Source organism: Palaemon carinicauda, chromosome 16 (genome assembly GCF_036898095.1).
Source record: "Palaemon carinicauda isolate YSFRI2023 chromosome 16, ASM3689809v2, whole genome shotgun sequence".
In the NCBI taxonomy this organism is placed as follows: Eukaryota; Metazoa; Arthropoda; class Malacostraca; order Decapoda; family Palaemonidae; genus Palaemon; species Palaemon carinicauda.
This window is the reverse complement of record NC_090740.1, coordinates 1,326,277-1,339,609: the sequence shown is the minus strand read 5'-3', so window position 1 is coordinate 1,339,609 and position 13,333 is coordinate 1,326,277. Positions and strand designations below refer to the sequence as shown.

At 39.5% G+C, this 13,333-nt stretch overlaps 2 protein-coding genes across 5 annotated transcripts in view; both read right to left on the bottom strand.

The window, feature by feature from the left end:
- Positions 1–13,333, bottom strand: part of LOC137655613 (serine-rich adhesin for platelets-like) — a 488,048-nt gene that overhangs the window by 408,466 nt on the left and 66,249 nt on the right. The window lies entirely within an intron of this gene.
- LOC137655606 (inositol monophosphatase 1-like) overlaps positions 3,227–13,333 on the bottom strand; it is a 41,422-nt gene continuing 31,315 nt past the window's right edge. For all 3 annotated transcript variants that reach the window (XR_011046838.1, XM_068389510.1, XM_068389509.1), the window contains one exon: positions 3,227–4,556. Coding sequence is in view for 2 of the 3 variants with exons in the window: in XM_068389510.1 (XP_068245611.1) it covers positions 4,438–4,556 (119 nt within the window). In the remaining variant the exon portion in view is untranslated. The remainder of the gene's footprint in view (positions 4,557–13,333) is intronic.

The window sequence follows — 13,333 nt, the reverse complement described above, 5'->3', positions numbered from 1 at the left end:
ATTTATTCTAAAATTGTGAGGAGTATCTGATTTACTTTGAACTCGAATGAAGAATCAGCTGTTTTGTGTTACTTTAGGGTTGAGATACGTGACAAATAAATCTTATATTATTCTATTATAAATTATAAATTAAATTTTAGATAGTTAAAATTAAAAATTATCTTTTTATTTATTCTAAAATTGTGAGGAGTATCTGATTTACTTCAACCTCGAATGAAGAATCAGCTGTTTTGTGTTACTTTGGGGTTGAGATACGTGACAAATAAATCTTATATTATTCTATTATAAATTATAAATTAAATTTTAGATAGTTAAAATTAAAAATTATCTTTTTATTTATTCTAGAATTGTGAGGAATATCTAATTTACTTCAACCTCGAATGAAGAATCAGCTGTTTTGTGTTACTTTAGGGTTGAGATACGTGACAAAATCCGATTTTCAATGTCATGACATTACAAAATAAAAGATTATTATATTCATAATTCTCTAGTTAATAATTATAATTGTTTCAATATAATGTCTCGAAATGTCATTTTTTTTTTTTAAATCTGGTATCAGTTCATAAAACTCAACATTTCATAATGGCTCAAATAAATAAATTGTTACAGATTGTGTGTTTTAATAAATAATTTTTACTATATTTATAATTCTCTAGTTAATAATTATAATTGTTTGTATATAATGTCTCGAAATGTCATTTTTTTAAAAATCTGGTATCAGTTCACATAACAACATTTCACAATGGCTCAAATAAATAATTTGTTACAGTTTGTGTGTTTTAATCAATAACTTTTACTTCAAATTTTAAGATTCAAATAAAAAAGGATCCCATTTTTTATCGTTATGGTAATTTTCTCTTATTTTCCTTATAATTTGGTAGGTAGATTATTTGAGAATTAACATATAATGGTCATTGTGCTTGGGAAGTATGTCATAGACCAATTTAAATGCTGAAATATAGACATTCCTTTATCTAAAATGTATAGTTATTATTCACAATTAAATGTCAAACAGATCATGTGATAATAATAATAATAATAATAATAATAATAATAATAACAATACTATTGCAATTATTATTATCATCTTTGCATGATTCATAAGTGATTATTGTTACTTAATAATAATGACATAGTACGCTTTTGTTGATCATGAGGAAGTTGAAATAGTAAAATCTTAGTTTTTTTCTTTTTTTTTATCTGTGCCTTGGCAATGATGACAGGAGGTTTCTCTTTACAATCTTTCTAAAGATATAAAGATAATAAATGATAATCAGTCGCTGATAGAAAAGCCTGCCTTATGGGAGAGGTTATTTCAACATTCTCAAACTGATAAGAATTCATTGAGCAATATCTCCTATAGTCACTTATTTATTATTATTATTATTAACTAAGCTACAACCCTACTTGGAAAAACAGGATGCTATAAGCCCAAGGGCTCCAATAGGAAAAAATAAACCAGTGAGGAAAGAAAACAAATAGGAAGTAAATAAACTATATGGAAAGTAAGGAATAAAGAATATAATATATCTTAAGATCAGTATCAACGATAAAAAAGATATGTGATATGTAGAATATATGGAGAGAGACTCGTGTCAGCCTGTTCAACATAAAGAAGAGAAGATGATGGATTGACGAACTAAGAAAGTCTGCCCGCATTAAAAGACCACAAAGAAATGCAAGGAGGGACATGCTTAAGGCATTTGTTCTGCAGTAGACTATCAATGGCTGATGATATGTATAACAAAATATTTTCTACTCTACTCAACATTTCCATTTTCATATTTGTAATACAGTAGATCTAAAACAAATGATCACCATACATTTAAATCAATTGTTCCAAGGCTACTAACGCTTCGTTAAATATGGACATTTAAGTTTATTCTTTCTCTTGATCTCTAGAATAAGGGTAAAGGTTATGGAATTTAATGGTTATTAATTTACCATACACTCGAATTTTATCTAAAAAGAGTATAACTATAGAATGAAAAATAAAGCTGGAATTTTCATAAAATATCCGATCATCTGATAACTTGGTTTCTACAAAACTTATCTGAGGTTCCTGTCTTCTTCCTTGAACCTCGCTTGCATCAAAATAATTTTCAAAATTTAAATTTCCTATTTTTCCTCACTGCCTTATAATAATATAGCCAAAAATATGGTTTGTATGGCCAGAAGGGTGGGTCAGCCTTGAGTATTCTTGTTGAGCACATTGGAGTCGGACCGTCTGTCAGCAATCTGCTTCTTCAGATTGAGGTTGCATATCAGAACATATCTTCTCAGACAACTAATTTAGGGATCAAGTGCTAAAGACCCAACATGCTTTAGCCAATTGCATGGAGACTGTTCATCGTATCTTCAGTGAAAAAGGGTTTTGTAGACCCTTAAGTGTATTTAAGCTTCAAAAAGGCTTTCTACAAATAATCTGTATCAAAGGCAGTAACGAATATATTGTATTTTGATTAGTACATATCCAGGAATGTTCAGTTCTTGGCAGACAATATTTTCTAGTGTTGTTTCCTTTTTAGGAGTTGGAGCTGCCAGTTGATATAAGATTGCTTACTCAGCTATAGCAAAGTTACTGCATAAACCTATGTATGAGGAGCTCCAGAACTTTGCCATTACATCTCAATAGAGCTAGGAGGGTGTTCACAAACCTAGCAAAATCAGTGATCAAACTAGAGTACTGCATGCAGGGAGTTCTGTTCATAGCCAATTTGGACAATTGGCTAGCTTAGGCATAAACAAAAGTATTATGCCTCACATACACAAATCCTGTCCTTCAAGATCTAGGATTTCAGATCAACTAGAAAATCTAGACTAGTTCTAAAGGATATTCAAAAGGTTATCCATGCTAGGCCTTTCAAAGGCTTCTCAGAAAAGTATCTATGCATGGTCACTGTTTTTTTCCAAAATAATTTTCCTCCAGACAGCAACTGGAAAAGCTCTTAGGCCTCCTCCATGACGGGTTAGGAGGGAGTGTTCGGAAAATGATCCCCTCTGTTTGCAGCATTTCACATAGATACATTATGTTGGGATTGAGGGCAAGATTCCCGACACTGAAGAAGCTCAGTCTAAGCAGGAGGATTTGGTTAAAGAACTCTGAATGCAATGATCCTTTCAATTATGAAGTTCCATCAGGAGCAGGTTTTGCCCTATCGAAAAATACATTACGAAAACTCAAGCACAGAACAATAATCTTGATAAGGAAGAATGAAACCAGTAGTTTTAGATTGCTTCATACAATAGAATTTTGACAAAGTGATGATAACATAAACTAAGACTAATTACTACATAGTACAGCACTATATATACCAATATATATACCAATTCATTCCATCAGATTTTTTGTGGCAATACAACAAGTGATTCCACAAAGGCCATATAAATATAGCACAGAAATCATGACTAGAAGGTCGGAAGAGACTGAAATGAGTACGTATTAGAACAATATCTTGACATTCTCTAGAAAAAAAACCTTAAAAACAATGTTTAGTAATAAACTGGTACTAAATTAACATAACACTTGGAACGTTAGCATTATCCACGCATAATAAAAATAAAATATTCCTCAATCATACCTCAGGTGCTAAAATAAATCATCGTCTTAAGATAAAGGCACTCTGTACTCATGAAGACAATTTTATATTTGCTAAAATATTGCACATCATTGAAATATTAACATATTCTCTATTTTACCCTAAAATTATCTTCCATAAAAATTGGTATAACATTAAGTACTATTTGAACAATTAGGTGAGCACAAAAATTTGCAATTTTAAAACGCCCCCACAATCAATTGTAAATGTGCTATAAAACATTTACTGATAAAAGATCCCTTAAGGACAATCTCTTCATCAAAGTACTATATCTGGTTTGAATCCTTAAAAGCTACAATTTAGCTGTATGGCCCTTCTCATTACATTAATATCTTTGGTGCTAAATCCAAGGTTCATTATGTTTAGTGGTTCTACAAACTTGGGGATTTCTCATACTTAACGAGATACAAACATGGGGAAACTATTTAAGAGGTTCACAAACTCTTATATAGCAGTTCCCTATTACAGAACAACCATTATTATTCAGTATTTACTTTAAATATAATTAACCTGCAGAATACTCTTCTAAAAACAACAACCAACAGAAAATTTAATGAAATTTTAGTTAAAAATCACTGCAATTTGTCATGTAAAAAAAATCTCCGATAACAACCTCTGATGTCCAATATGCAGTGCATTTGAATCAAAGGTAAAAAAAAGGAACAAAATCATCAGTATATAAAAATGTGCCAATCAATTCAACACAAAATTTGGTTAAGCATTCAATTTACTTAGTTACACCCTCAAAGCCTTAAAAATTGAACTCTTCACTTTGAAGTGCAGTACCATTTCTTTCTGGTTGCTAGTTACACCCTTAAAGTGTTACAAACCAGACTCTTTACTTTGAAACACCATCTATTTCCGGCTGGTATTGCTTCAAATTCTTGGATAAGGTTTCAGCCAACTGCTGGGTTGAAGCACAGATAACCCGACGCCGCATAAGGTCGAATGGGCCACCTACAAAAAGAGAAGCACAGTAATAATAGGTGTTAACAATGACAATATATAAAAAAAGTAAATCAAATGTTCGTATCCAATTCCAAAAACTTGAAATATATATGAATTGAGTATATTTTACCTTTAGAGCCAAGTTATTAAAGTGTTCCTGTCTATAGTCCATTTCTTTTAGCGAGGCATATTTGCACCGACTCGCAGCAGTGCCCTTTTAGCTCGGAAAAGTTTCCTGATCGCTGATTGGTTGGACGAGATAATTCTAACCAATCAGCGATCAAGAAACTTTTCCGAGCTAAAAGGGCACCGCTGCGAGTCGGTGCAAATCTGCCTCGCTAAAAGAAATGGACTATAGTTACTCTGTTTTTATAATGTTATATAATAAAACTATGTAATCCATGTAGTCAAATAATTGCACATTGGCAAAATTCTGATTATATAGTGAACTGATACAATTTCAAGTATGTAGATGGCAGGTCAAAGTCTAATCTAATGAATATTTTGTAATTGTTTTGGCGAAGGTAAAAGTAAGAATGCGAGTTTTGAATGCTTCGAACGTGAGAGGCCTTCCAGGAATGACTGTACAGTAAAGTATATGGATAAAGATTATGAGTGAGATGCTATACACTGTTAGATGGCTGGTAATGAAAGAATACAGCATACAAGAATTTAAGAAAAAAAGCCAAGACAGTCAATTAGAAAACAGCCATGAGCTACTGAATTACTTTCAAAGAAAGCTGAAAAGGTATTTTATATAAGGGAAGGTATTCCATACATGAAAACAAATGCACATCATGATAAAAGACAGGCAGAAATATAAAGGCTCTTGAGTTTGATATTCAGATGTTGTGGAGGTAAGTACTATAGGGAGAGAAGGAAAACTGTACAAAGGCCTAAATAGAATTTTAACCCTTTTACCCCCAAAGGATGTACTAGTACGTTTCACAAAACACATCCCTTTACCCCCATGGACGTACCGGTACGTCCCTGCAAAAAAATGCTATTAACGAATTTTTTTTTATTTTTTGATAATTTTTTGAGAAAATTCAGGCATTTTTCAAGAGAATGAGACCAACCTGACCTCTCTATGACAAAAATTAGGGCTGTTAGAGCAATTTGAAAAATATATACTGCAAAATGTGCTTGAATAAAAAATAACCCTTGGGGGTTAAGGGTTGGAAATTTCCAAATAGCCAGGGGGTAAAAGGGTTAATAAAATTTATAATTTTGACACTTATCTGCAAGTAACTGTGCTAGTACCCTTAAACAGTGGGCTTTTTTACTTTAGAGATAAAAGTTTTCTTTGTTTCTCCTATATCCCTCCCCTCCAAGGAGCTAGACAATATCTGACCACTCTACATGGAGGAGGAGACAACCTGCTAAGGTCATCGCACTGAGTGCATTCTTATCAAAGTTCTGGAAGACCTCTACAACTCCTACTATAGAAAGCACTTTTAAAATCACTGAAAAGTGGGGAAGAGAGTGGAAAATATGACTTGCAGGTAAGCATCATATTATAAATCTTATCTAAATTATGTTTACTCCAATGACTCATACCTGTGTGACTGAGCTAACTAACTCTTTAGGATGTGGTCGAGTGAAAGAAAAGAATCCGATGACGCACATTGGCGTGATTCGTTATGTAACCATAAGTATTACAGTATATAGAAAATTTATTCAGCTTTCTAATGTGGTCTTCATTTTCTTTCTATCTTTATTCCTCTGTTAGTTACGATAAGAAACGTCCACATAAGTACAGGCAGTCCTCAACTTAAACATTTGGAAATACAAACACAAATCCAACTTAAAATAACAAAGTTAAGGAGGATAGATGTGAGAGAGCGTGCTAGAAATAAAAATGAATGGCGAGCGATTGTGACGCAGTTCCGGTAGGCCCTGCTGCTTCCTCTGGTGCCTTAGATGACCGCAGAGGTAGCAGCAGTAGGGGATTCAGCATTATGAAGCTTCATCTGTGGTGGATAACGGGGGAGGATGGGCTGTGGCACCCCTCGCAGTACCAGCTGAACTCAGTTGAGTCCCTTGTCAGGCTGGGAGGAACGTAGAGAGTAGAGGTCCCCTTTTTGTTTTGTTTCATTTGTTGATGTCAGCTACCCCCCAAAATTGGGGGAAGTGCCTTGGTATATGTATGTATGTATGTATCATTTAATAGAGTAAGCAAAACAACATTTATAATAACCTGATATCTATTTCATATGAAACCTGACTATTTGTAGACTTTTGTAGAAGGAAATCATAAGCATGGTATTCAGGTTAGGCCTACCCTAGTTCAAAATTTTAACAAAATTGGACTTACAAACAATTTCTTGGAACAAATTAAGTTTGCAGTTGAGGACCCTCTGTAGGTCGAGACACTACATCATTCCTCCCTGCCCAAAAGCCGATTTTGTCACAACCACCAGAAGGTTAATCAGCTTTAAAGCTGAATAATTCAAAAGAATCTTATAAAACTTTTAATATAGATTCCATGTTATGTTCGACTTTTAGAATGATTGAGTTTATCTAAAAAATTGTTGGCTCAAGTTACATCTTTATTTTTCTCTGCTTAAGTTTTTATTTACTTTTCTTTGCTTGAGTTTATCTTTACTTTTCTTTGCTTAAGTTTATCTTTACTTTTCTCCCCTCAAGTTTATCTCTATTTTTCTCTGTTTAAGTATATCTTAATTTTTCTCTGTTTAAGTTTATCTTAATTTTTCTCTGTTTAAGTTTATCTTAATTTTCTCCACTTAAGTTTATTCCGGTAAATCATAGATGGTGTAATAGAAGATTCTGAAACCACATGATCCATATTTTTGTCCATAGACATCTGGATAAAATTAGCTTTATGTGTACCAGTTAAAAAATGTTATTTTCATTAGTAAAATAAATTTTTGAATATACTTACCCGATAATCATGTAGCTGTCAACTCCGTTGCCCGACAGAATTCTACGGAAGGGATACGCCAGCGATCGCTATACAAGAGGGGGGTGTACTCACCAGCGCCACCTGTGGCCAGGTACTGCAGTACTTCTTGTTGACACCACCTCAATTTTTCCTCGGTCCACTGGTTCTCTATGGGGAGGAAGGATGGGTCAATTAAATCATGATTATCGGGTAAGTATATTCAAAAATTTATTTTACTAATGAAAATAACATTTTTCAATATTAATCTTACCCGATAATCATGTAGCTGATTCACACCCAGGGAGGTGGGTGAAAACCAGTGTACATGTATATCAAGACGCTAAGTATCCCGTATTTCATATTATCAGTTATTCAAAATAACAATGAAATTATAAGTACCTGGTAAGGAAGTCGACTTGAACCATTACTCTGCCTTTAATAAGTTCGTCTTCCTTACTGAGCGCAGCGTTCCTCTTAGGAGGCTGAACAACTCTAAGGTGCTGAAGTATCAAGGGCTGCAACCCATACTAAAGGACCTCATCACAACCTTTAACCTCGGCGCTTCTCAAGAAAGAATTGACCACCCGCCAAATCAACAAGGATGTGGAAGGCTTCTTAGCCGACCGTACAACCCATAAAAAGTATTCAAGAGAAAGGTTAAAAGGTTATGGGATTATGGGAATGTAGTGGCTGAGCCCCCGCCTACTACTGCATTCGTTGCTACGAATGGTCCCAGGGTGTAGCAGTACTCGTAAAGAGACTGGACATCTTTGAGATAGAATGATGCGAACACTGACTTGCTTCTCCAATAGGTTGCATCCATAACACTCTGCAGAGAACGGTTCTGTTTGAAGGCCACTGAAGTAGCCACAGCTCTCACTTCATGTGTCCTTACCTTCAGCAAAGCAAGGTCTTCTTCCTTCAGATGAGAATGTGCTTCCCTAAACAGAAGCCTGAATAGTAAGAAACTGAGTTCTTAGACCTTGGAAAAGAAGGCTTCTTGATAGCACACCATAAGGCTTCTGATTGTCCTCGTAAAGGTTAAGACCTTTTTAGAAAGTACCTAAGAGCTCTAACTGGGCAAAGTACTCTCTCCAGTTTATTCCCCACCAAGTTGGACAGGCTTGGGATCTCGAACGACTTAGGCCAAGGACGTGAAGGAAGCTCGTTTTAGCAAAAACCGAGCTGCAAGGAACATGTAGCCGTTTCAGATGTGAAAACTATGTTCCTGCTGAAGGCGTGGATCTCACTTACTCTTTTAGCTGTTGTCAAGCACACGAGGAAAAGAGTTTTTAATGTGAGGTCCTAAAAAGAGGCTGATTGGAGAGGTTCAAATCTTGATGACATAAGGAACCTTAGGACCACGTCTAGATTCCAGCCTGGAGTGGACAACCGACGTTCCTTTGAGGTCTCAAAAGACCTAGGGAGGTCCTGTAGATCTTTGTTGGTGGAAAGATCCAAGCCTCTGTGGCGGAAAACCGCTGCCAACATACTTCTGTAACCCTTGATCGTAGGAGCTGAAAGGGATCTTACGTTCCTTAGATGTAACAGGAAGTCAGCAATCTGGGTTACAGTGGTACTGGTTGAGGAAACTGCATTGGCCTTGTACCAGCTTCGGAAGACTTCCCCTTGAGACTGATAGACTCTGAGAGTGGATGTTCTCCTTGCTCTGGCAATCGCTCTGGCTGCCTCCTTCGAAAAGCCCCTAGCTCTTGAGAGTCTTTCGAAAGTCTGAAGGCAGTCAGACGAAGAGCGTGGAGGTTTGGGTGTACCTTCTTTACGTGAGGTTGACGTAGAAGGTCCACTCCTAGAGGAAGAGTCCTGGGAATGTCGACCAGCCATTGCAGTACCTCTATGAACCATTCTCTCGCGGGCCAGAGCGGAGCCAACCAACGTCAGCCGTGTCCCTTTGCGAGAGGAGAACTTCTGAAGTACCCTGTTGACAATCTTGAACGGCGGGAATGCATACAGGTCGAGATGGGACCAATCCAGCAGAAAAGCATCCACGTGAACTGCTGCTGGGTCTGGAATCGGAGAACAATACAACGGGAGTCTCTAGGTTATCGAGGTAGCGAACAGATCTATGGTTGGCTGACCCCACAGGGCCCAAAGTCTGCTGCAAACATTCTTGTGAAGGGTCCACTCTGTGGGGATGACCTGACCCTTCCGGCTGAGGCGATCTGCCATGACATTCATATCGCCCTGAATGAACCTCGTTACCAGCGTGAGCTTTCGATCTTTTGACCAGATGAGGAGGTCCCTTGCGATCTAGAACAACTTCCACGAATGAGTCCCTCCCTGCTTGGAGATGTAAGCCAAGGCTGTGGTGTTGTCAGAGTCCACCTCCACCACCTTGTTAAGCTGGAGGGACTTGAAGTTTATCAAGGCCAGATGAACCGCCAACAACTCCTTGCAATTGATGTGAAGTGTCCTTTGCTCCTGATTCCATGTTCCCGAGCATTCCTGTCCGTCCAAAGTCGCACCCCAGCCCGTGTCTGATGCGTCCGAGAGGAGACGGCGGTCGGGTTTCTGAACAGCCAAAGGTAGACTTCCTTGAGAAGAAAGCTGTTCTTACACCACGCGAGAGTAGACCTACTCTCTTCGGAAACAGGAACTGAGACCGTCTCTAGCGTCATGTCCTTTATCCAGTGAGCAGCTAGATGATACTGAAGGGGGCGGAGGTGGAGTCTCCCTAACACGATGAACAGGGCCAGCGATGAAAGTGTCCCTGTTAGACTCATCCACTACCTGACTGAGCATCGGTTCCTTCTCAGCATGCTCTGGATGCATTCTAGGGCTTGGAAGATCCTTGGGGCCGACGGAAAAGCCCGAAAAGCTCGACTCTGAAGATCCATACCCAGGTAGACAATGGTCTGGGATGGGACGAGCTGGGACTCCTCAAAATTGACCAGGAGGCCCAGTTCCTTGGTCAGATCCATAGTCCATCTGAGAATCTCCAGACAGCGACGACTTGTGGGAGCTCTTAAAAGCCAGTCGTCTGACGGAGCCGGACACAAGATCATGGTACTGCTGCACAGTCTGTGAACTGTCAACCATGGGGAAGCGAGGAAGTACAGTGACAACCCGAAGCTGTCTAGACTGTCTGGGTCGTACAGACAACTCCTTATCGGGTTGCTGAGGTTGCCGCACTGCGTCACAACAAGTCACTTCTGCTGGTTGTTGAACGTCTTCCCAGTGACACACTGACTCCGTAAACAAAAAATCCTCTAACAAGGACTAAGCTTGGACTGCATGTCTTGCAACACAGCTCAAGGTCTATGGGAGCAGGTGTGGTAACAGACGGGGTTAGCGACTGAAGTGGAACCATTACCTTCCCTGGAAGCATGTTATGCTTAAATAAAAGTCCATAGGAGGCTACGCAGCTAAAGGCTCCTCTCCAAATGACAGAGTCCTCAAGGGAATATCAGAAGGAGGGAGAATAGCACTTTCTCATCTACAGGAACCATATCCGAGAAAAGCTAAGTTCTCTCAGTGAGGGTTTCACTGGTGCAAAAGCAGCAGACTAGAAGGCAACGTTATGAAACTGCTTGACAGTCTAGTGAGTTGGCAACAACCAAAGATGTGTGACTGAGAAGCATGCGGTAAGGTATGCAGAGCATGCTGTATGTAGAGCATGCTGTAAGGTAAGCAGAGCATGTTGCATGGCGTGTGGCTTATGCTGCATGGGATGAGGCTCATGCTGCATGGGATGAGGCTCATGCTGCTTAAAAGAAATCTGAACCTGACACTAATCTAGCTGTCCGAGGATTTACCTGGTGAGACATCAGTCTCTTTACCAGAGAGTTTTACCAGATTTCCCCGGGCCACCACATGACACAATTGGTAGTAATTCATTCAAATTACCTCTAATGAGTCAATATGGATAAATATCAACACAACATCGTGTTCAAATAGAAATAAATTTCTACCTCATACTTGGGATCGAACACTAGCCCCTTCTAATGAAAGGCCAGGTCGAAACCAACCATGCCACGAGAGCCCATAGGATGTCGCATAGTATGAGGCTCCTGCCTCATGGGTTGAGGAGGATGCCGCATAGCATGAGGCTCCTGCCTCATGGTTTGAGGAAGATGCCGCATAGCATGAGGCTCCTGTGAGGTTCCTGCCTCAAGAGTTGCGTCTGCCTCAAGGGTTGAGGGGGTAGCTGCGCAGAGAGAGGCTCAAGCTGCATAGACTGCGGTTCAAGTTGAATGGGAAGAGGCTCAAGCTGAGGAGAAAGTGGCAGATGCATGCGTTGAGGTGGCTGACTCATAGCATGAGGTTCCTGCCTCAAGAGTTGCGCTTGCCTCAAGGGTTGAGGTGGCTGCGCAGAGAGAGGCTCTTGACTCACGAGTTGAGGTTCTTGAGGTGCTTGCCTCGAGAGTTGAGGTTCTCGCCTCGAGGAAAGTGGAGGTGGTTGCTGCGAGAGTTGAGGTGGCTGCCTCAAGGATGGTAGAGGTTGTCGTACCTCAAGAGGTTGCTGCCTCGAGGGAGGTTGTAATGCAAGATACTCCTGCCTCAAGGGTAGAGGAGGTTGTAAGGCATAAGGCTCCTGCCCCCATTGTTGAGGAGGTTGCTGCGTGGTAAGAGGCTCCTGCCTCAAGGAAAGTGGAGGTTGCTGCACAGCGCTGGTATCTGGCAACTCCCAACGCGGCAGCTCACACATGGAGGTAGCTTGAGGAACCTCAACCTCATACGTCTGGCAGATTGTACTGCGCAGAGGAGGAGCGTTCGCAGGAGGAGGTGTATTAACCTTCTCTGCCTGAAACTCCTGCATCAACACCGCAAGCTGAGACTGCATTGTCTGCAGCATAGACCACTAGAGTTTAAGAAAGACAACAACAAACGGAGCTACTGTCCGTTGAGACTGAGGGTCTAAAACAGCTGGTGCGGCAACAGACGGAGCTACTGCCTGTTGCGATACCACCTTGCCTCTCTGGGAGGTGTGCAGTTGTCGTACTGCAGCAAGTCCGAACTGACCCAGTGCTAAAGGCTACACCTAGGAGTTGGACTTGTGCGGAAGGGACCGACTTGCACTTAAAAGCTGCAAGATTTGGTCCAAGGTTTCTGCGAGAAACCTCTTCCGCAGACGAGGAATAAAAGGGCTCTCTCGTCTTTGTGTGGGTGGGGTGATCACGTCGGCAACGTGTGTAGATACACCCGAAACCACGGAGGGAAAACGTCTGTTCGTCGATCAAGGCCTGCTGAACCCATAAGTCCTTCGACATTACTTCTCCCCTGGGCTTGGGAGCTTGTAAGAGGTCCCAGACTAGGCGAACAACTGGCACGAACAGACGAACCCTCGAACGCAACACTGTAACACTTTGCGCTTATCACTTATCACTTTTGATTTTCTGTTTGCACTTATTTCACTGAACTCGAAACTTTAAGTGGTTTGTACCTGAAACACGCAATTCTATCCTTCCTTAAAAGTTAGTAATTGCGAAAACAGAATTACAATGTAACAGAAAAATCTAATGAAAGATAAATAATTCAGTGGCTGGAAAGAGACTAAACACTAGATCAAATAAACTACGTTTAAAATCTCTCACCGCATAAAGCTTGAGAACAAGAATAAAACTCTAGAAACGTTTACCTTCTTCCCCTAAAGAGACTAGGGAGAAGAGCAAAAACGATAACAACGTTACTCGCTTGAACGAAACGTTTATCCTCCTCTCTCTCCCTCCGTCTCTATCTCTCTCTCTCTCTCTTGACTTAGAACCTGAGAGAAGAGCCCAATCATATATATCGTTAAAACATATTATTGTTAAAGGAAAAAAACTGAAAGATTTCCCAAATAAAAAGTTCCTTTATTAGAATTAAAACCATTAAGCTAAGAAAGAATGAACAAAACGCTAGAAACGGTTTACTCTTATTGCAA